This window comes from Bidens hawaiensis, unplaced genomic scaffold, assembly GCF_021521415.1.
Source record: "Bidens hawaiensis isolate Kalapana, Puna unplaced genomic scaffold, B.hawaiensis_p1.1 tig00024637_1, whole genome shotgun sequence".
NCBI lineage: Eukaryota > Viridiplantae > Streptophyta > Magnoliopsida > Asterales > Asteraceae > Bidens > Bidens hawaiensis.
The window spans coordinates 284,800-307,383 of NW_027493896.1; the positions used below are offsets into that span (position 1 = coordinate 284,800).

The window sequence follows — 22,584 nt, forward strand, 5'->3', positions numbered from 1 at the left end:
CACTCTTTAAGCCATCCTCATATTTTTTGAACTCATTTATTATTAACCCAAAATAGCCTTATTCTTATATATATATATAAATATATATACATATATATATATACATATATATATATATATATATATATATATATATATATATATAAGTGTGTTAATGTTTATTTATTTCTTCTTTTTTTAACGTCATTTTATCCTTAAGTAATAAAATGAAACAATTTAGCTATAGAAAAAGAACATGCCAAATGGGATTGAAGTGGTCAGAATATTGCTTTATTATTATTTTTTTAGGATTGTCAGGTATATAAAATAAAAGTCAATTAAAATACTTTATTCCTTAAAAATTTTCATTATATACATTGACTACATTCTCATAAATTTGTTTATCGACATACTAACCATTTAAATTTATTCTTTTGGTTTATTTTGGAAAGCTGAAATCAGGAAGTTCTTTTCTTAGCTATCATATATATAACTAACTTTTATTCCCTGTAATACGGTGTTGTTTTATATTATTCGTTTCTAATATTTAATTATTTATTTTTGGATTTTAATTTTATTAATTGTAAGGAAGTTATTAATATACTTAGGATTTCATTATGAAAGAGTTTTACAAATAAATGAGATGTTATAACCCAGTTTAAAAGCTATATGGGTTTAATGAGACCAATGACTCGCTTTTCTTATAATAAAATTGTTTTTTAATTATAAACAATACCTTTAAAAAATGGATACTAACTTTTAGTATATCCCTATTTTGTGGGATTTTCATATTAAATATTTAATGAGATTAATTTTTAATATAATGAGATGTTATAACATATTTAAGAGGTTATCTGGGTTTGGTGAGACCCATACCTGTTAATTAGGTTTAAATGAATGAGAAACTTTCATTTATAAATAAATCAATCTGGTGGCTTGAAAGAATTTATAAAGGTTTCGTTTATATATATTTAAGATTAAGATTGTATACATAATCTTGTTTTATTATTTATGGTTGGCTTGTGCTTGAAAGAACCTTTGTTTTCACACGGATATATATATGTCGCTTTGTCAAGATTTACAGGCAGACATTGACTAAAAATTTTGATTATTGATAAACTAGGTATATTGACCAACACAATCGCAAACATAGTGTACAAGGAAATTTTTTCTTATTAGTAAATCTTTGCGTAATGTTTCTTTTGCAATCCGTCAATTTTAATATAAATTGTAATTTCATTAATAATATATGATACTTGTCTTGCCGATTGTATTTTGATTAATGTTCAAATTTTAAAATTTTCATCAATTCCCCGTGTAATACACGGGGCTCAAACTAGTTAACAATAAATGTTTATCTACATGTTCTTTCAATATGAGCGCGTGGCAATAACCTCGTCAATTATGATTCGATATATATAGTGGACATGAAGATAGACCCGATACTTCTCACTTTTGTTTACCAGACTGACTATTGCAAAAGTCGCTTATAGAATGAATACCACAATTACTTGACGCTTGGTTGAAACGAAAAGATGAAAGAAAGTTTATTCTCTTTTAGAATGATTCGCTATCGCGACCCATGTCTAAGGACCCTACACTTGACAAAGGGGGATAAGCATGACTACAAGGGGAAAACAAAACCATATTATTTGGACATTGAGTCACTTTCTTATCCTAAAGAACAAATAAAGAGAAAACAAGTACATTTCATCGTATTGTGAAGATTAATCACTTTTTGCTCATGACATTGGATTTCTGATAGAAAAATATGTAGTCACTGGAAAAAATCAGTAAATAATATAATCAATTTTTTTATATAAACATAAAGATCTTTGGTTTGTGATCGAATCGATCCAGATGAGCAAGTTGGCATTTTTATAACATGACTATGATTCCAATTTTTCGTAGTCGAAATTCAAACCGAATCAACATGTCAATTATAAAGATTCTTTCTTGTCTGTAAGGACCATGATTTGTTGGTTATAAAAAGCATGGCTTGCACGTGTTGGTCATTAAGAAATAGTAGTCAAATAACGATATGGTTCACCAAACTTAAGTATCTTTATAATACGATATGATTTGTTGCGCGTACAAAAAAATGTGGCCTCCATCTTCACATTCCAAGTCATATCCTATACACACCACATGTTCTCAATAAGTTTTGGTTAGGGTTTAACCGAAAGTTAAAAACGAGTTTGTTTCTAACTTTTAATTTGGATCCGATTGGACATGTCAAATCTACTTGCAATATATTAATACATGTTATTTATAAAAAAGATCTATTTAATTTATAAAACAATAAATTAATTGTAAGTTTCTAAAAATACTATATTTGTGAATTTTTTTTCCTTTGAAGGAAAGAGATAAAGAGAGATGTGGACCTTTGAAGGACATTGGTTAGGTGAAGTGTCTCTATTTTGCCTGCACACTTGTTTTTTTTTCTTTACAGTAGTGCGCATATGCTCTACACAAATCCGGACTAACTTCCTCAATTGTTTCATCATTACACCACAATTTCCAACCTCCCACTAACTCAATTTTCTTTCCATTTCTACAAAGCACAAATAAATATTAGAGTAAATTTGTTACTATGTACTTTAGAGGTTTATACTAAACTGTACGTGTTGCCCTTCAGGTTTAACAAAGTGTCATTTTTTGAAAGTTTTGCACAGTTTAGTATAAACCTAAAGGACATAATATTTAATTAACTCTAATATTTATTTGTGTTTATAGAAACAGAAGTTTTGCATAGTTTCAATCTTTTCCGCTAACCCCTATCGAATATTGCCTTTAGTTGATGTGATCATGTGCCCCTCACGTAAGAGGAAATTTCGTCTTTTCCACTCCCACCTATAAAATGTTGACGTTAACCCTAATCGATCACAACATCTAATATTTTTCTGATTTTTCCCTAAAATAAAATCAAGAACTCTAGCATGATCAAAATGGTTTATTTGCTCTTGTGGAAAGAAGCAATTGTGATAACGTAGTGGACTTCAAGAAATCTAGGGCAGAGGTTTGTTAACTCTTAATTGGTCAATATTTGTTACGGACCTTTCAAACACACCAACAAGCAATAATTACGAAGATGTAACTTCACTTAAAAAAAAAACTACGAACCAAAACAAATAAAAATAAATGGATTGAGTTGATTTCTTAAAGATATGTATATTTAGTCTAAATAAGAAGAATCTTGTTTAATAGGGTATTTCAAAGAAGAAGAAGAAAAAAAAAGAATTGTACGTTTTTATGAAAAGTTATAATAAAACATTATAATACAAATATGAGATTGCAAAATGCAAAGCAATTGAAAATATTCATTTTTCTATGAATCAAATCATCCACTGATTTCAAATATAATCATTTAAATTCGTTATTCTTGTGTTAGTATATTCTTTTCAAAAGATAGATGCTTATACTATATTATAGTGGGATGAAATAATGAATAATTAAATATCTTAAGCTATAGTTAAAGAATAATTAAATTATTATTCATTTACTCTCATCATTAGACAGATGTTTAAAATAGAAAATATATACAAAATGGAAAGGCTAGAGAACCTTCTCTTCTGCATCAAACACCTAGAACTACTAACACTCTATATTCCTTACTTCTTCCTCAACAGTTATCAGTTTCTTGAATAATATTATAACTTTGTTTCAAGATTTCATTCATGTCTGTGCCACATGATTACATAGGTTTATCAGATGCTTCTTCATTGGAAAGAAACTCTGAAGCCTCAAATATTTCAACTGATAATGTAACCAACAATGTTCTTAATCTCAAAGCTACTGAGCTCAGTCTTGGGTTGCCTGGTTTTGGCAAGAGTTATGAAGAAAATAATGCAACAAAAGGTGGTGGCCAGCTTGCTATCAAGAATTGCATGTCAGGAGCTAAAAGAGGTTTTTATGATATTAGTTTTAATGGTGTTTTTGAGAAAAATAAAACTCAACAGTTAAATTCATCTTCTGATGTTAAGCATGTTGAAGAGGAGAAGAAAGGCACTTTTAGTAAAAATGGCAATGTTCCTTCTTCTTCTAAGTAAGTATTCATAAACCATAATCATATTTATATATTTATATTTCCTAAATGCATTAGTTTATGAAATATGAATTTAATTTTCTGTTTATGACTGTTTTCTTGTTTCTTGAAAGTAATGTGTAAAGCTTTAATTTTGGAAACGTTGCCTAAAGAAAGCTAAAATCTTGAACTAATTTGCATTTTTTTATTGTAATTTACTCTTCATGAAAACTAGATTTTGATTATTTTCTAGGGAAATTGTTCTGTTTTCTTGTGTTTTGATGTGTTAATACACTATGAATGCTAGTTCAAGATTGTGTGATTTTATTTAAAGTAAAGTTCTATTAAAGAATTTGTTCTGTTTTATTAGGATTTTTTTCAATATTTGTTTTAACCTGTTTTCTTGTTTCTTGAAAGTTATATGTGCTTAAAGTCCCAATCTTTGAAAGTTTTTTTAGATGAAAAGTTAGAATCTTGAGCTTGTTACTATCATTTTGTCTATGATCTTAATAAATGAATGTTTACTGAATTAAGGCAGGTATGATTTTCTACACATATGAATGGTTTTTGTTGATTGAAAAGTTATATATATGCTTCAAGGCTTCAAGCCTTAAGTTTGGAAACCATTAACTAAAAAAGTTATAATCTTGAGTTCATGTTACCCTTTAAGAAAACAAGATTCTAGCTTTCTTGAGGGGAATTTGTGCTCTTTATCTTATGGTCAAGATTATGTGAATTTGTTTCAAGAACAGTTCTTTTCGGGTTATGTAACAGGGCACAGGTGGTAGGATGGCCACCAATTAGATCTTTCCGCAAGAACACTATGCCCACCAATCTGTCGAAGAGCGGTGACGTGGCAGATTTGGGATCCGAAGGGTGTCTTTATGTGAAGGTGAGCATGGATGGTGCTCCATATTTAAGGAAGATTGATCTCAAGATTTATCATAACTATGCAGAACTTTCTAAGGCTCTTGAGAAAATGTTTAGTTGCTTTACTCTTGGTATGTTTGCTTTATTTATTGTCTTTCATGTTTAAAATGCAGTAAATTTAGGGGTGTGCCTCGGTTTTGAACTCAAACCAAAAATCTAGTTTTTGAGTTTTTTTAAACCGCTCGGTTTTGGTTTTTTCGGTTTTATCATTGAGGCTTGAAAACTTTTGGGTAGAAAATGCATTGGCCCAAAATAATGAACATGGGCTTAGATCTCCGTGTTAATTAATTATTATACAATTAGGCTAAAATATTGGGTGACACTATCAATTAAAATTATTATAAACTAGTATTTACACCCTCCGCGTTGCGGCGGAGGTGTAAAACCGTGTATTTACATATCCACTCCACTCGAAAGCATGAAGTTACCACCACCACCGCCTTCTCTCCTGTCACGCAGCCAGTAACTAACCTTAATCATTAAGAAAACTGAACAAAAAATAGACGCAAAAACATTAAACCACACGCACCGTTGCATTGTGTTAACACACAAAAAGTAGACCATAACATAAAATATAGAAAAAATAACTAAGTCAACTTAACATTTATGCGTTGCAATGAGGCTGTTAAACGAGAAAACAGACATAAAAACATTCAACCACACACATGCGTTGCAGCTCGTTAACTCGTTAAATTCAAATAACGACAAAAAAAAAATTGTAAAACATGAAAAGTACAGGGGACCAAAGTTAAAAGTGGAAAAATGTTGACGACTAATACTAGAAATTATTTTATGACATATTTGTAAACTGTGAAAAGTGTAGGGACCAAAAGTAAAAAAATGAAAGTTAGATAAAAAAAAATATTACATATACAAATTTGAATGCATAATGTACAATAGATTATTGCATAAGTCTCCCATTTTTATTATTATATAAATTACTTAAAATCTAAAATAAAAAATGAAAATCCATAAAATTGCTTCGGTTCGGTATTTTCAGTTTTAGTTACATGCAAGACAAAAGCCGAACCAAAAGTTCAATTTTACGTAAACATAAAACCCAAACGTCGATTTTTGTTTGGGTTTGGTTATCATGGTTATGTTTTTTAGGTTTTATGCACATTCTTAAATATATTTGTTTAACTTAACATTTTCTTTATGTGGTTTGCCATGTTATGGATGGGGTATGAATTAGGGCAATCTACTTCTAGCGGAATTAAAGGGAGAGAAGGGCTTACCGAAAGTAACTTGAAAGATCTTCCTCATGGTTCCGAATGTGTTCTAACGTATGAAGATAAAGATGGTGACTGGATGTTTGTTGGTGATGTTCCTTGGGAGTGAGTTCTTAATTTAACAAAAGCATTTTCATTTGTGTCTTTCGATTAATGTGGTTATAACGTGTTCTTTATTTTACAGTATGTTTATAGATTCATGCAAGAGATTAAGGATAACGAAAGGCTCAGAAGCAACCGGATTAGGTATGCAAATTAACTTCTTAGAACTTTGAATCCAAGATCCTCCCTCCATAAGTTTTCAAGATTATCAAAACCGTACGCCTTGCATTATATTTGTTAAAAAAAATAAAAACAAAAATCCCAATTTTAACAAGGGTGATTAAATAGTGTATGTGTTGCTTTTTACAGGTCCAAGATCAATGGAGAAGTGCAAGAACAGAAACTAGCATAAGTTCCAAATTTTAACACTGAAAGAGGCATTCGATGGAAACACCGTAAAGGGTTTATATACGTGCTTCGATAATTTTGATTCGTAACTTTTGTTTTGTGTTTTTATTAATGGTAGATTGTTTCCTATAGGAAAGAGTCATAACTGGAAAGAAACACAGTTTTTTGGTAATCCTGTTGTGAAGCACTTGACACTTGTGAATGTAAATGGCTGCTTTCTTCTCCTTCATCATTTGTTTGACTTTATAGTTAAGCATGCGTCTCTTTTCTAAAGAATAATTGGCCGGCACCGTATAGATCCTTGACATTTGGGTTTTTTTTTCTCGTTTTAGTTCGAACATCGGCCGAACATCAATTTTGTGTTTTTAATTATTGTTTGCTTTAATTCCCGTACATTAACGAATGTGACGGAAACCGACCGAATTCACAGACTCACGACCTCAACGTCCGGGACCGACAACACTCAGGTTTTACCAGCACCCGAGTTTACATACCGACGCTAACCCATTGGTCCACATCGATTTTTATATATTTTTCCCCGTTTTTAGCTCATGTTCTGTAACAGGAACCAACCGAATTGGTGTCGAGTTGTCGCCTCAATGCCTAGGACCGACAACACTTAAGTTTTATCATCGCCCGGGTTTACCGATCAAATAAATGTCGAATATTTTGGTTTTAGTTCCGGTACAATAACGCACGTAACCGTAACCGACCAAATTCGTGTAGACTTACCGACTCCACGCAGTTCATTGAAAGCCTTATATTTCTTTGGATGCACCAGAACTGGTTTATGTCTCGTTGCTAACTTTTTAAACACGAAACTTCCTAGTGTCATGAGAGTACAATTGAGCTGGACCATGGTGCAAACTATGAGCCTAACAGTTTGTGGTATCGAAAGCTGGTTCTTATGATTCAAGCTTTCAAGCCTGCTGTAATGTTGTTACTCAAAGTTACTTTTGACAAGGTATGATTGCCGAATTTTCCGTAGAGTAGGGGATTTAGAGAAAACCAGAGTATTTTTAGGATAGTCCGCTACTAACTTTTTGTTAAGTGGCAAGTTCTGCTTGTTGAAGTAGCGGACTCAAAAAAAAGTAGTTCCTTGGGATAATTCTTTCAATAAGCATACTTTTGAAAGATAATTCTTTCTTCGAATCCGCTACTTCAATAAGCAGACTTTTGACCTCACTTAAAATTCATATCACATAAACCATGGGCCTTGCCTTGAGGTCAGATGCAAACTATAATACTCCAGCAGCCTTGAGCCAAACCTCTAATAGCAGCCACTAGCAGCCCAAATCCATCTCAACATATCATGAAACACAAAACTAAGACAAAAACAAGCTAACCAACTGTTAAAGAAAAAAGAACATATGTCATATGTTTGATATTGAATGCATAATTTGAACCATACATACACATATTTCAACAATTACTAATTTACTATAGCCTAAGTTGAACACGCAGTTTTAGTTTTATAATTATTATATTATTGTTATTTCTTTACAGTTTTTGTATATGTGGTTAAAACTTGAAAGAACGTGGTAAAGAATTGGTATTTTTACCTTTTTATCTTATAAACAATTACTTTCCAAAGAAAACTATCAATAAAATAGTCATAACTTTTTTATAATAAAACAACTTAAAACTTTTAAATGACTATTTTTTATAATCGATCATCCTCTCTTTCTCTTCATGATTAGGTTCTTCCAATATAATCTAGTATATACTAGTATATACCTGTCGATATTCTTATATAACTATTTAATTATGAACATAATGACAATAACTCATCATGTTTATAATTTGCAAAAAATAATAAAATAATACATATCACACCGTTTAAATTGATTTTTTTAACAAAATATTTTTTAGAAAGCATGTATTACGTACTAATTTCACTCAAATAAAACTGAGGTCACATCATCAGTGACATGGCGGCACCGTCCAACATGTTCTACAGGCTAAACAAAACAAATTCTCGAGATTCTTCGAATAATTTAAGTTTGTCATTTATTGAGTTGAACTTTATACAATTTGAATGATATTATTATTTAAAAAAAAAAACAATGAGTAAATTAAATAAAAGGATGGTCTTATATGATTTTCCTTAAAGACGACCATGGTTCATTTGAATGACTCAATGACTTCAGATTTCAGAGACTTCTATGCTACGGTTCAAAGACAAAAATATCAATCGAAAACTAAAACTTTTTATATACAGCTCTTTGTTTTTATCTCATGCATTGAGTCGATTTTAACACTTTTAAACCTTTTTATACCCTATGACCGTAAATTATGGATTTATTTTTTTCCCTCCTTTACAATTAAACCCGATATAAACCATCAACAGATCACAAACCCGCTTAACTAATTCACGATTATAAACCTGTGAGCTACATATGCACAACTTTAACATATCTCATATGTTATTGTAAATTTGTAATTGCCATAAAATAAATATGTATATGTACAATAATCGGCTGTTATCAATCTACATCAGCCGGTCACAAAAACCAACCACAGAACCAAATCATTTACCGACTAAGGCTAACCACGACAACACCCATAATGTAATGCTCTTACTTTTGAAAATGGTCGGTTCATGTGGGGCTCATTAATGGTGTCTGTTCTACAATCGTTTTCAATAGGGGCCATCAACCATGAGACCAAAGATAAAAAAAACTTGTGATCCAGCTGTAACGTTGTTCATTATATGACTTTTGTTTGTTTATTTGAATTAGCAAGTTATAGACTTAAATGTTTAAATAATAAAAAAAATTGGTTTTTGACATATGTAAATTGCTTAGAACCACAAATATATGTTTTTGTTCAAATAAAGTTTAAATTAATTAAATAGTATGGTATTGTACATCCCATTTCAACGTTTTTTTTAATCTTGGTTGACTAATTATCTATATCTATACTATATATAAAGCATGAGTGAGGTACCAAACTTGTTGCTTTTAATACAAACTATGATACATAAAATTAAGACATTTTAGAGACAATTTTGTCTTTTAACAATTTTGTCTTTTAGTAAAAGCAAATCATGTTACAGTTTATTTTTAATTTTTTAAACTTTAACTTTAATCAAATATTGTAAATTTTTATAATAGTTACATACATACCTCTTATTTTAAACCAACTACCCCGACGACATTTAAACGTTTATAACTTTTTCACACGCTAATATTATTTTTAAAACATTATACCATAAAAACGAGTATTTTATTCTCTTTAATTTGAGTATGGTATTGCTATACTTTTTTCATTTTAAAAACTTAACGTGTTACGTGATTACCATTAAAGACCGGCAAACGAATCGGGCGGGTTCGGCCGTCGGGTCATGGGTGTAAAAGGTTAAGGTTGGAATGGGTCGATACAAAAAAAGGTTAATCTGGTTTGGGTCGGGACGGGTTTGGGTTGAAAGGGGTCAAGTCATAACGAATTTCGGGTAGAATAGTGTCAAGCGGAACAAGTTGCGGATCAAGACGAGTTCAATGTAGCGTTACGTGTGCGCCAACACCTAATTGAGCGCGTACAGTCGTTGTGTGACGTGCTTACTAACATTGGTTAAGATTCCAATGCCGCAATACGAGCATACTATCGTCGGGTTACGCACGTACTATTGTGAAGTCACACGCATATAGAAACGGTAACACCGATTACGCATTCGATATTATGTTTGCGTGCATATCCCGCCGCATTGCGCGGGCACATAACTAGTTAATTACAAATTAACACTTGTTTTTGAGTTAGTTAATTAATTAAAGTCCACCGTCTATACGGTAACAACATACGTTTTAACTAACTAAACCATAACACACAGTGTTATATTTTGTTCTAATCTTATAGTAATGGGATTTAGTTTAATGGGCTAAGGACTTTAAATTTTTTTTAAAGTAGTAATAAATAATTGGTTGACATGCATCTTTTTAAAGTTTTTATATTGAAAGATTGAAGGAAGTAGTATTATTTATGTGATAAACCTCCAAAATTCACGTGAAATTATGTTCATGCCAAGGTATAGCTCATATATCTAACTTCATTTCATCAACGCCAAAGTCATGTCATACGCGAATATATCTAGTATATATATATCATCTATCTTGTATCCATCTTGTATCAGTTTATCATAAACAAAACTATGTTTTATTGATTAAATTAAATACAAATTGAGTTTGGTCAGCTTACGAGTTACAATAGGCTTTTCTTTGCATAAATACGTCTATTTAAAACATGAAATTTAAAAAACGAGCATCTATCAATACCAAATTCACAAACATTATAATTCATGTAGAAACACACATGCATTTAATGGGATTTGTAGTGAGTCGAGATACACGAGTCAGAGTGGATACACGAACAATGTTTGAGTTAACATTTACGTACGGTTCTAGCTATGCATGTAATTACTCTTTAACATATGTATAGTTATATATCACATATGAAAAAAATCTAAAATAATTGTTGTATTTTAAATAAGTTATTAATTTATTTTTACTTAATAAAAAATATTGTATTTGTTTTCAAATATGTGAGCATCTACACTTATTATCATATTATATATTTATATATCCACGTCATCATTATTGTTCTGGAACCTCTAGTATATAAAGACTCTTTCTGTCTCCTATTCTTTCCAAACTGAACTAATAATTTATTAGTTATTCACCTCAATACCTCTCTACCAAAATGCCTGCAATCGCCTTTGGTAGTTTTGATGACTCTTTCAGCTCTAGCTCCATCAAGGCCTACATTGCTTAGTTCATCTCCACCTTGCTCTTCGTCTTCGCGGGTGTCGGCTCAGCCATCGCTTATGGTATACTTTCATACTTCACATTATCACATAATCATTTTTTTTTTCAGACAACTTTTATAATAACGAAAGTAGTAAATGCTATGAAATAAACAAAGTTCAATTACATGAAGCGTTACTTTTACTATCTCTATTTGTTATCCACGATAATGAGTAATTACTAGACATTATTTGTGTTTTTTTTATCATGTTATAATTAATTATGTCTTCTATATACATAAAAGATTGTATTTAGTTAGATACTTTGTATTTAATTATTTATCCTCATTTGTAACCTTTTAAATACTGACCAATAATACAATATTAAAATCTACATGAACATTATAGCTTATATTTTCTTTATTTTGTGACAGCCAAATTAACAGCTGATGCTGCTCTAGACCCACCTGGTCTAGTAGTGGTCGCACTTTGCCATGGACTTGCCTTATTTGTCGCGGTTTCTATTGCCGCCAACATCTCTGGCGGCCATGTAAACCCAGCTGTCACCTTTGGATTGGCCGTTGGTGGCCAGATCACTGTCATAACCGGGTTATTCTACTGGATCGCCCAACTCCTTGGCTCAACGGTCGCATGCTTCCTTCTCAGTTTCGTCACCGGAGGCCTGGTAATAATAATAATAATAATAATAATAATAATAATAATAATACAAGTTGTCGCAGTGACATGTTTGTAATTATATGAATTTCTAAATTGTGTTTTTATAATTATGTATAGGCCGTCCCTACACACGCTGTTGGAGCAGGATGGGGGCACTTCAAGGGGTGGTTTTCGAAATTATTATCACATTCGCTTTAGTGTACACTGTTTATGCGACTGCATGTGACCCTAAGAAGGGTGCATTGGGCACAATTGCGCCTATTGCAATTGGGTTCATCGTTGGTGCCAATATCTTGGCAGCAGGACCATTCTCAGGTGGTTCAATGAACCCAGCCTGATCTTTTGGGCCTGCTGTGGCTAGCTTCAACTTCTCAAGACATTGGATCTACTGGGTTGGACCCCTCGTTGGGGTGGCTTAGCCGGAGCTATTTTCCCGAACGTGTTCATTTCTAATGAACATATTCCCCTCACCAATGATTACTAGATTTCCAATGCTTTTGTTATTGTGTTGAATATTATGATTTAAGGCTCTTTTAATTGTAAGAGTAAAAAAGAAAGACAAGTTATTTGTTTTATTTTCACTCTATGAGTAATCTATCCAATTATTGTTTTCTTTTGCAAGTGAGTGTGTAGTTTTGTTTGGTAGGGTATGGGCTTTCTTTGGGTTGTTTTTTTTCGATTAAGTTAAAGAAAGCAGAACATAGTGACTGGGTGGGCATATTAGGGCCGATCATTGCATGCAGGGGCGACATCGGGACTTAACACTAATTTCAAGGGGGTGATCGGGATTTTCACATACAAAAGTAAAAATCCATTTCTAATTAGTTTCTTTTAGTAAATATATAAATTGTCATCCTATATTGATAAACATATAAATTGCACACCAAGATTTGCACTAGCTCGTTTCACACTCGTTCACATGCGAACAACCCCGATTAAATCCAACAATCACCCCTAATCGTTACTTGTTCACACCAGTCTTCACAACAACGTTTGTACTTCCTTGATCCATCGACTTTAACACTCACCATAGCCTAATTATACTCATCTTTAAGCAAATGGTTATAACATGTATTCTTGTTTGTAAATAGTTCACAACATATTTTCTTTATGTTTCTTAACTAATAAAACATTCAATCTCTTTCTTGTTAACAGTTATAACCGAAATAATAATATCTATACAATTTAGGTCTAATGCAAACGGGGTATAATGATAAGTTCGCCCTCACATGAGTTTTTCTTTTTAACCGTAAAACTAAACATTCATTATGCTAAAGGGGGTAATTGTTACAATGAGTGATTTTAAGTACACTCAACGTACTTATTAAAGTTGATAGTCATCGGCTTCTAGTGACCCAAAACATAAAGGCCATAATCTGTAATTTACCCATTATTTTCTCAATATTCCGATATAAATTTTATTAGAAACGAAGTTGTATTCAAAATATACCACTTCTTATGAAAACCATGTATGGCCTCCCTGTCACATATGCTATATCCATAAAAGTATATTTTGGACAATTCTAGTTTCAATTTTGGGTCTATATTATTCCCCATGGGCCGGGACCATTGGACCAACCGTCAACGTGCCAAAACCAGGCCCATTCCGATAAAGCTTAGGCGTGCGCGTGTTGGTCCAGACTACCAAGCTTGGACAGCCAGCTTAGCACACGGGCTAAAAGTTGGAACCAATGGACGATAGGATAAAATTAGGCTTATTCCGATAATAAAGAATAGGCCTGCTAGTACTTGCCACTTGGCCTAATCAGCACAGTGGCATGTAGAGCCCGGGCCTTAGCTAGGCCCGGTATTATAGAACCAACCTCTTTCTTCTGAAGGTTAGTGCCACTGACAAGAAACATACTTCCACTAGTTTTGGCTTTGCCTTTATAATAGTTGTATTCAAGAATGTCCCAATATTACAACACTATAACCATACTCATGCTCATCATTTACACCATTACATATCAAGAAATTGTTAAACAACAAAATCAAGATTCCGGAGGAGGCACTTTTCCGAGTGTCCATTCATGCCCTTTCCATTCTGGCAGTTGTTGTATAACGACCTGCATTTTCGTAAACCAAGTTTCCCTTAATCCGTTATGAATCCTTGATTAAAAAAAACGAACCCATAATTATAATTAGTTACACTACGAACCAGGCCAGTGGAATCTGGTTTCCCAACGGTCGTTTGACAAGCCAACCTCCAGTTCTTCGGGTTCTACAGTTCACACAACACAAAACTTTATTTACGAAAATCTTAATATTTATAAAAGTTTTAAATTCACACGAAACGCAAAATATTTCATATTAATTAAAACGTCAACTGTTTGCTGTCTGGTCCGGATCTGAAAACATTAGTTATAGTTTGTCATACCCGATTGAGTTTCTCTTTTTCTTTATCCGTTCGTGGACTAAGCAACTCCTTCCCTTCGATAACCTAACATAATAATCAAAATTTAACACAAATCAACGCGACAATCTTATTAAAATTCGCATTATCTTTACAGTGATCAAATATTTATATACCTCCACCATGCAAGTCCCACATGTTCCTCCTCCAGCACAATTTAGCAAAGGTCTAGACTGAATTAAATAGAATGATATTCGATAATGTTACATATTGAGTACATTATACATATTATTATACAAAAAAAGAAAATGGATTGAAAGCTTATAACATTACATATGGTCCGTATAATTCGATATTTGTATCCAGCATTATATCCCTTAGTTTCTGTCCACCCGTAGCGGTTCTAAAATGTACATCAGGCGTTCCATCGGGTAACAACACAGACTGCAATATTTTGTTTGTAAAAAAATTTATACATCTAGCAGAATTTAGTAACCTTAAATAATATTACTAATGCTAATGACTTACACTAACAAAGGCTAAACTGACAGAAGGCGGTTCTTGAGACGGTGCGGCTTCAGGTTGACCATCACGAACCGCGGTCATGGCTCGGATTGTGGGCCTCGAGTAGCCATGTGTCTTGGTGTAAGGTTTTTGAATGGTGGTTTTGAAATTGTAACAACAAGAGTGGGAGAAAGAGGATATGGTATAAGTATTCATGGGTTGAATTGTGCCCATTTTCAAGGTTGTTGTTAGATAAAACATTATAAGTTTGTCTGTGTAGACATGTGGTTATTATGCATCTTATCTTTGGTGTGTTGATATGGGCAATGCACATGCAACAAGTGGTTTTTTGGTATTTATGTTAAGGTCTAGATATTTTTGTTTACTATTTTACCCCCTTCAGTTTTTAATAATAATGTATCTTTTTTAAGTGTATTACAGTATCTTTTGCAGTTTTTTAAAATAATTAGGGCTGTAAACGAACCGAACCAAACCGAACAAGTCCTTGTTCATGTTCATCCGTTAAGCTTTTATCAAGCAAGCGAACATTTCACGAACATCTAACTGGATGAAATTTATTGTTTGTGTTTGTTCATTAAGGAAAATGAACTTGTTCGCAAAGACGCAAAAAGTTCAGGAAGACAAACAAATAAACACAAATAAACACAAATAAACGCAAACAATGTTATATTTGATTTGGCTGATCGAGAATGGTCAGTGTCAGCTGTTTTTAGCATTCATATTCATTACATATAAATTAATCGTATAATACTCATATACATAATCAAGCATTTATCGAACGTTCACGAACACAAATTGAACAAAATTCATGTTCATGTTAGCTCAGTTCTTAAGCAATTGTTTACAGTCCTGAAAAAAGCCTGCCTTTAAAAATAATATGTACAAAAGCAAATAATGTAAACGCTAGAAGGAGGGCTTGAACCTCCGACCTTGTGGTTAACAGCCACACGCTCTAACCAACTGAGCTATTCCAGCTTCTTGTCCTGTTATTATGATACATTACTGATAGCCTATTAGTCATGACTACAAGCAAACCCAATTCATGTTTTCTGTATTGGCCGAATATATTAAACCAAAATGGAAACCTTTTAGCCATTAGCTATGAGCCCAAAAACTTACAAATAATGAGAAACCTAGGGCTGTAAACGAGCCAGTCGTCCTGATGTCCGTTCGACAAAAAGTTCGTTTATGTTCGTCTGTTTAATAAATGAGCCGGACGTGAACAAAACAATTTCGTTCGTTAAGCTTAACGGGCGAAGATGGACAAACACCGCGTTCTTTCACAGTGCTCGTGAACGTTTGGTAAAGTCCGATAATGATTATACTTTTTTAAATTAATACGGAATTGTTTATGTTTGTTTGTCCATTAGGGTTCATTAGTGTCCGTTTACAATATTAACGAACGGACATAAACGAACACTGTCAAACTCAATTCCTTAATGGACTGACACATACATGAATTTTCGTTCGGTAGAGTGTTTTTGAACCGCCCGTTTGTCTGACAAATGCTTGAATCATGAACCCGAACAAGTTCTCGTCCGATTCAGTTCAGTCAGTTTATAGCCATAGAGAAACCAAAAGAAAAAAAACTAAACACGAACTAATATAAGCGAGTACACCTGCAACGAAAACCAACTCATTTAACTAATGAATCTAGGGGGTGCAAAAACCGATTCAAAACTCAAAACCAATTTAACAAAAATTAAAACCGGGTTACGATTGATTTCGGTTCGTGTTTTGATCGGTTTCGGTTCAGTTAACCAGTTTGAAACTGTTTTTGACAGAGAAAATTACAAACCAGTTCTGAACCTACAGTTTCTGTCGGTTCTAAACTGGTTCCTACATTAACTAATAACTAACCAAGTAACTAAAACCTTTGTCTAGGGTTCCTTCCGGCAATGAATTACACAATCACAAACCTCCGCCATTTTTCCTTCTTTCTTCCATCTTTAAAATTAAAATTAAAACCCAAATTAAACCCAAAAAAACCCAGCTTTTATTCATACCCATTTGTCACTTGTCTTGCATCAAACAAACCCAACAAAAAGAATTTAAAATTTTTAAGTTTTGATAGAAGAATCAGTAGCAGTGGTAAGTTGTTAAAGATGTCTGCTAATGAAGTGGAAGAAAGCAACAAGCTTGGAATTGGGTTTAATAAGAAAAGAGCAGAGGGTAGAGATAATAATAATAATAAACCTAAAGACCTCAAATTGAAAGTTAGAAAACTTAATCCTGTAAATACCATTTCTTATGTTCAGGTATATGTTTATTAACACTCTGCAAATGCTGCTACTTTTAAAGCTCGAGCTCGGCTCGTTAGTTGTTTTGTAAGCTGTGCTTGTTTATTATATATGAATTAGTTTACATTTTATATTTTGTAAAAAAATTTAAACGAGTCAAGCTCGTGTGACATACGTAGGGCCATAAACGAACTGAACTTTTGGCGGGAAGTTCGTTCGTTTAATAAATGGACGAACTTGAACAAGGCCATGTTTGTTTCGATAGTGTGTTTATATATGTTTGTTTGTGCATTAAAGTTTCTTGATATTTGTAGTGACTTTTCTAATCTTATCATATGTATTTAAGCAAATTTATTAATCGTAAAATCAATATATGAATATGAAAGTTAAAATCAATATTTAAGCGAACTGGGACTGACACTGACCATTCTCGATTAGCCGGATTATAAAACATTGTTTGTGTTCGAGAACCGTTCACGAACAAGTAGTACATTTCCTTAATGAACGAACGAGAAATTCAGTTCGGTAAGGTGTTCGTGAACCATACGCTTGTCTAGTAAAAGCCTAACGAACGAGCATTCAGTTCGGTTCATTTATAGCCCTAAGTTTGTATGTTTTAAAGGGGCTAATTTGATTTTATTTGTAATTTGTTTTCTTTAATATTATGCAGATTTTAGGAACAGGTTTGGATACTCAAGACACATCACCATCAGTCTGCTGTTCTTCGATAAACAGAGATTTATATTCAATGCTGGAGAAGTAAGCATTTTGATATACTTTTATGATCTTAAATAAGCGTTTTGATCTTTAATAATATTGTTTTTTTATATGATTTATTCAGGGTCTGCAACGGTTTTGTACAGAGCATAAGATTAAGTTGTCAAAGGTAAATTTATCATCACAAATAATCACACTAAATCTACATTAACATTGTAATAAAAATGCCTTGCATATTTTGTTTTAGATCGATCACATATTTCTTTCACGCGTCTGCTCTGAAACCGCAGGTGGATTACCAGGTTTGTGCTTTATTCATTTATTTTTAATTTTTTTTATTATTTATTGCGAAAATTTATGTTAGCTTAATATTATTTCACGGGTCTTTTACTGACATTGGCTGGTACCGGTGAAGAAGGGATGTCTGTAAGTATTATCGTAATGAATCGGTGATAATAATTTCAGTTATTCATATTTCATATGCTAACATATAGTTTGGTTGATGTTTAAAGGTAAACGTGTGGGGCCCGTCGGATTTTAAATATTTAGTTGATGCGATGAAATCTTTCATTCCAAATGCAGCCATGGTTCACACACGATGCTTCGGTCAATCACCCAAATCTGAAAAAGTCAATGATCAAATTAACCTTGTTAATGATGAAGTTGTTAAAATATCAGCCGTTTTGTTGCGACCCGAGCACAAAGATGAGTTTGCAATAAAGTCTAGTGATATATCCGTTTTGTATATTTGTGAGTTACCGGAGATTAGAGGTAAGTTTGACCTGGAAAAAGCCCGAGCACTTGGGTTGAAACCCGGGCCAAAATATCATGAGCTACAAGAAGGAAGATCCGTGAAGTCAGATTTAAAAGATATCATGGTACGTTAATTAACCCAATTAGTCAACCCGTTTGACCCGACCGTATATTGAACTAATATTTAACTTTTTTTAATCTTTTTAGGTCCATCCCGATGATAACCTTCGGTTCCCGGGCCTATTGTTATTCTTGTAGACTGTCCTACACAATCTCATTTTCAAGAATTATTATCTGCACGATCTCTCGATAATTATTATGCTGATGTTTCAAATGAGAAACACAACGTTGTTAATTGTGTAATTCATTTAAGTCCATCGGTAGTTGTAAACTCTAGTGATTATCAAAAGTGGATGTCAAGATTTGGCGATGCAGAGCATATTATTGCAGGACATCAAATGTAAGTAAATGGGTTCGTTTAATTATTATTATTACTATTTTTATTATTATTATTGAGTAGATAAAGTTGTAAACTGATATAAGTTTTTTTATTTATTTATTTTTAAAATTTTTTTTTTTTGCAGGAAGAATGTTGAGATACCGATTTTACAATCTAGTGCAAGAGTTGCAGCCAGACTTAATTATTTATGTCCTCAGTTTTTCCCAGCTCCTGGTTTTTGGTCTCAACAACAAACGAATTGTTCAAATGAGGTATTTTTTGAGTCTATGATATCTCAAAGATTAATTATTAAAAAAATAATTGGAGCATATTTGCTAGTTATTTATATTTTTAAGCATGCAGGGTACTGACTTAAAGCTTTGCAAGACTGTTTCTGCTGAAAATCTTCTTAAGGTGCATATTTAGTTATTTACATATAATTTTGGGCAAAATGCATGAACTAGAAACGGAATTTACATATTTTTCTCGTTCTAGCAAACAAGTTTAAATGAATAGCAAAAAAGACACCGACTTGCTTTTGATCATGATCAAATTTTAATTAAAGAAAGATCATTTTCCCAAACCTGTTAAAAAAGGTATAATCTTTTGTCACATAATCATTTTCTTGCATATGTGGTGTCAGCCAATGCCACATCAGCAATTTACTACTAAAATCAGTTAAAAATGAGATTGGCTATTACAATCAGGAAAAGTGTAAAGTTCGGTTCTTTAAATTTCTGAATTGCATTCTTGATCACATGTCTAAACAATTACATAACTTTTATTTGTTTAAACAGTTTCATTTGCGTCCATATGCACAACTCGGACTAGACAAATCCGGTATACCAACCAAAGTGGGCCCCATTGAAATTATCAACGACCTAATATCAGAAATTCCGGAAATATCCGATGCTGCCAAAAAGGTTTCTCAGCTTTGGGAAGACGAAGATGCAGGTGAGGGGATAACATCTACGCAAAGTGACAAGAACATAACTGAAGAACCTTGGTTGAATCAAAATACTCTTCCAAGATGTTTGGAAAATATTACAAGAGAAGATGTTGAGATTGTCCTTTTGGGAACTGGTTCATCTCAACCGTCCAAGTACCGAAACGTTAGTTCCATCTTCATCAATCTTTTCTCTAAAGGTAGTCTATTGTTAGATTGCGGTGAAGGAACATTGGGTCAGCTGAAAAGAAGGTAACAATACTTTCTTTTAATAAAGTTTTTACATTTTTTTGGGATTACTTTATAGAATAGTAACCAAGTTTTGAAATTGTTTTAATCAGGTCACTCATAAAAATCTTTTGTTCCAATCAGGTTACTAAAGTTTCCTTTTTGTTCTAATTTTAAATATTTTACCTGGATAGCAGGTTATGTAGGTTTCTTTTGTTTTTAAGCAGTTTGACATTGCAAAATATTTTTTTTAAGAAATGAAAAAATTAGTAAAAATTGAGAAAAAAAAATTAATTGTGAAAAATTGAAAAAAAAAGTTCTTTTTTGCAATTTTTCAGTTTTTTTTTTTTTTGCAATTTAAAAATTATTTTTATCAATTTTTAGAAAATATTTTGCAATGTCAAACTATTTAAAAAAAAAAACTACATAACCTGCTATCTAGGTAAAATATATAGGATTAGAACAAAAAGGAAACTTTAGTGACCTGATTGGAACACAAGATTTTTATGAGTGACCTGATTGGAACAATTTTAAAACTTGGTTACTATTCTATAGAGTAATCCCGTTTTTGTTAAATTACTTTTAGTATCTGGTAGATGTGACAAATACAGTCTTGATAAGTAAAGATGTTGACTTTAATATGTTAAGTTTTGTTATTATAAAAAAAATAATATTAGGTTTTACCAATGTTTCCATAAACAGATACGGTATCGAAGGCGCAGATAACGCTGTCAAAAGTTTAAAATGCATTTGGATTTCACATATCCACGCAGACCACCACACGGGTTTAGCAAGAATACTCGCTCTCAGACGTGACTTGCTGAAGGGGATACCTCATGAACCCTTAATAGTTATCGGGCCTAGACAACTGAAAAGATTCCTGGACGCGTACGAACGACTCGAAGATTTAGACATGCAGTTTCTTGATTGTAGGCATACAACCGAGGCTTCATTAGCTTCATTCGAATCAAATAATAATAAAGTTGAAAATTCTTTGTTTTCTAAAGGAAGTCAAATGCAGAGCCTTTGGAAAAAGGGGGTTAGTATTTTGGATGGTAACGTTTCGGACACGATTATTAAGAATTTGAAAAATGTGATTGGTGAAGCGGGTTTGGAAAATGTGATTAGTTTTCCGGTTGTGCATTGTCCTCAAGCTTTTGGAGTGGTTTTGAAAGGTGTGGATAGAGTTGACGGTGACGGAAGAATAATACCCGGGTGGAAGATTGTTTATTCGGGTGATACTAGACCGTGCCCTGAGTTAGTTGAAGCTTCTCAAGGGGCAACGGTTCTCATACACGAGGTATGATTATTAGTATAAGAATTGCACAAATAGTCCATGTGGTTTGTCCAAAGCTTAATTTTGGTCCTGAAGTATGGTAAGGTACACCACTGGTCCCAAATTATGCAAAAACGTAATGTCAGTGGGTGTGAAATGACTAAAATGCCCCTTGAGTTATAAAATTCAACCAAAGCATTCAAAAAGGCTAACTATTTTTGCAGTATTACATCATTTAGTTTTTTTTTAAAATATGACAAAAAGGTCTTTTTTTTCTTCCATGAAGGCTCTAAACTTAAAAAAACGATATTTTCATATACGAGTTAAAAGGAATTAAATCATGCAAAAATAAGCACAAGATGCAAAATTGCAGCAAAACTTTATAAATAATATTTTTTTATAAGATCATAAACTACTAAAAGAAACATGTTTGATGAAAAATTGAGTAAAAAGGTTATTTTGTTTTGTTTAGATGATTAGTTTTGCTGCATGTGATGTGATACCGATTTATTTCAAACATGGTGATGTGAACACTGAAAGCTGAATATGATGATTTCATAAATTGGTATATCAGGCGACTTACGAGGATGCTTTAGTGAAGGAAGCGATAGCAAGAAACCATAGTACAACAGAAGAAGCCATTGAAGTAGGGAACTCAGCAGGAGCGTATCGAATAATTCTTACACATTTCAGTCAAAGATACCCTAAGATTCCGGTTTTTGACCAAAGTTATATGCATAAAACATGCATTGCTTTTGATATGATGAGCGTTAACTTTGCAGACTTACACGTGCTTCAGAGAGTACTTCCTTACCTTAAACTGCTGTTTAAGGACGAGATGATTGTCGATGAGTCTGATGATGTTGAAGATGCTGTTACAGTGGCTGCCTGAACATTATTCATATATGCAATATGCAATAATAGAGTTCTTTTAATTATTTTTAAGGCTGTTTTTATTATTTTTTAATATATTATTTATTTATTTTTAAGAGTTGAGTTATGTGTACATATAGAGAACCAGTTTGTAGTGACAGAACAATTGTTTTCAAATAACTGCATGGATTTTTTACACTTTT

At 32.6% G+C, this 22,584-nt stretch overlaps 2 protein-coding genes, 1 non-coding gene and 2 pseudogenes across 6 annotated transcripts; 3 read left to right on the forward strand and 2 right to left on the reverse strand.

Moving 5' to 3' along the window:
- Positions 1-3,454: 3,454 nt before the first annotated feature.
- LOC143569682 (auxin-responsive protein IAA16-like) lies at positions 3,455-6,821 on the forward strand. 2 transcript variants are annotated; one of them, XM_077055536.1, is made up of 5 exons: positions 3,455-4,024; positions 4,778-5,005; positions 6,124-6,270; positions 6,350-6,411; positions 6,577-6,821. In XM_077055536.1, exons 1-5 carry the CDS (start codon positions 3,657-3,659, stop codon positions 6,612-6,614), a joined length of 843 nt encoding a protein of 280 aa, XP_076911651.1. In that variant the 5' UTR covers positions 3,455-3,656; the 3' UTR covers positions 6,615-6,821. The 2 variants fall into 2 exon arrangements, with proteins under 2 accessions (XP_076911651.1, XP_076911652.1); XM_077055537.1 differs by having other exon boundaries at positions 3,458-4,024; positions 4,778-5,004; positions 6,129-6,270.
- Positions 6,822-11,278: 4,457 nt separating this feature from the next.
- On the forward strand, positions 11,279-12,652 carry LOC143569683 (aquaporin TIP2-1-like; annotated as a pseudogene). The gene is made up of 3 exons (XR_013141776.1): positions 11,279-11,437; positions 11,788-12,038; positions 12,149-12,652. The product of XR_013141776.1 is annotated as an aquaporin TIP2-1-like (transcript).
- Positions 12,653-13,891: 1,239 nt separating this feature from the next.
- Positions 13,892-15,449, reverse strand: LOC143569684 (photosynthetic NDH subunit of subcomplex B 3, chloroplastic-like). Its single transcript, XM_077055538.1, has 6 exons — positions 14,913-15,449; positions 14,718-14,828; positions 14,561-14,617; positions 14,409-14,471; positions 14,190-14,252; positions 13,892-14,097 (listed from the first exon to the last, which is right to left on the reverse strand). Exons 1-6 carry the CDS (start codon positions 15,147-15,149, stop codon positions 14,023-14,025), a joined length of 606 nt encoding a protein of 201 aa, XP_076911653.1. The 5' UTR covers positions 15,150-15,449; the 3' UTR covers positions 13,892-14,022.
- Positions 15,450-15,810: 361 nt separating this feature from the next.
- TRNAN-GUU (transfer RNA asparagine (anticodon GUU)) lies at positions 15,811-15,884 on the reverse strand. Its single transcript has one exon. It is a non-coding gene; the product is annotated as a tRNA-Asn (tRNA).
- Positions 15,885-16,807: 923 nt separating this feature from the next.
- On the forward strand, positions 16,808-22,437 carry LOC143569695 (tRNase Z TRZ3, mitochondrial-like; annotated as a pseudogene). The gene is made up of 12 exons (XR_013141777.1): positions 16,808-17,167; positions 17,820-17,908; positions 17,991-18,035; positions 18,114-18,168; positions 18,231-18,292; positions 18,379-18,744; positions 18,827-19,079; positions 19,204-19,330; positions 19,422-19,472; positions 19,856-20,256; positions 20,935-21,532; positions 22,083-22,437. The product of XR_013141777.1 is annotated as a tRNase Z TRZ3, mitochondrial-like (transcript).
- Positions 22,438-22,584: the final 147 nt, after the last annotated feature.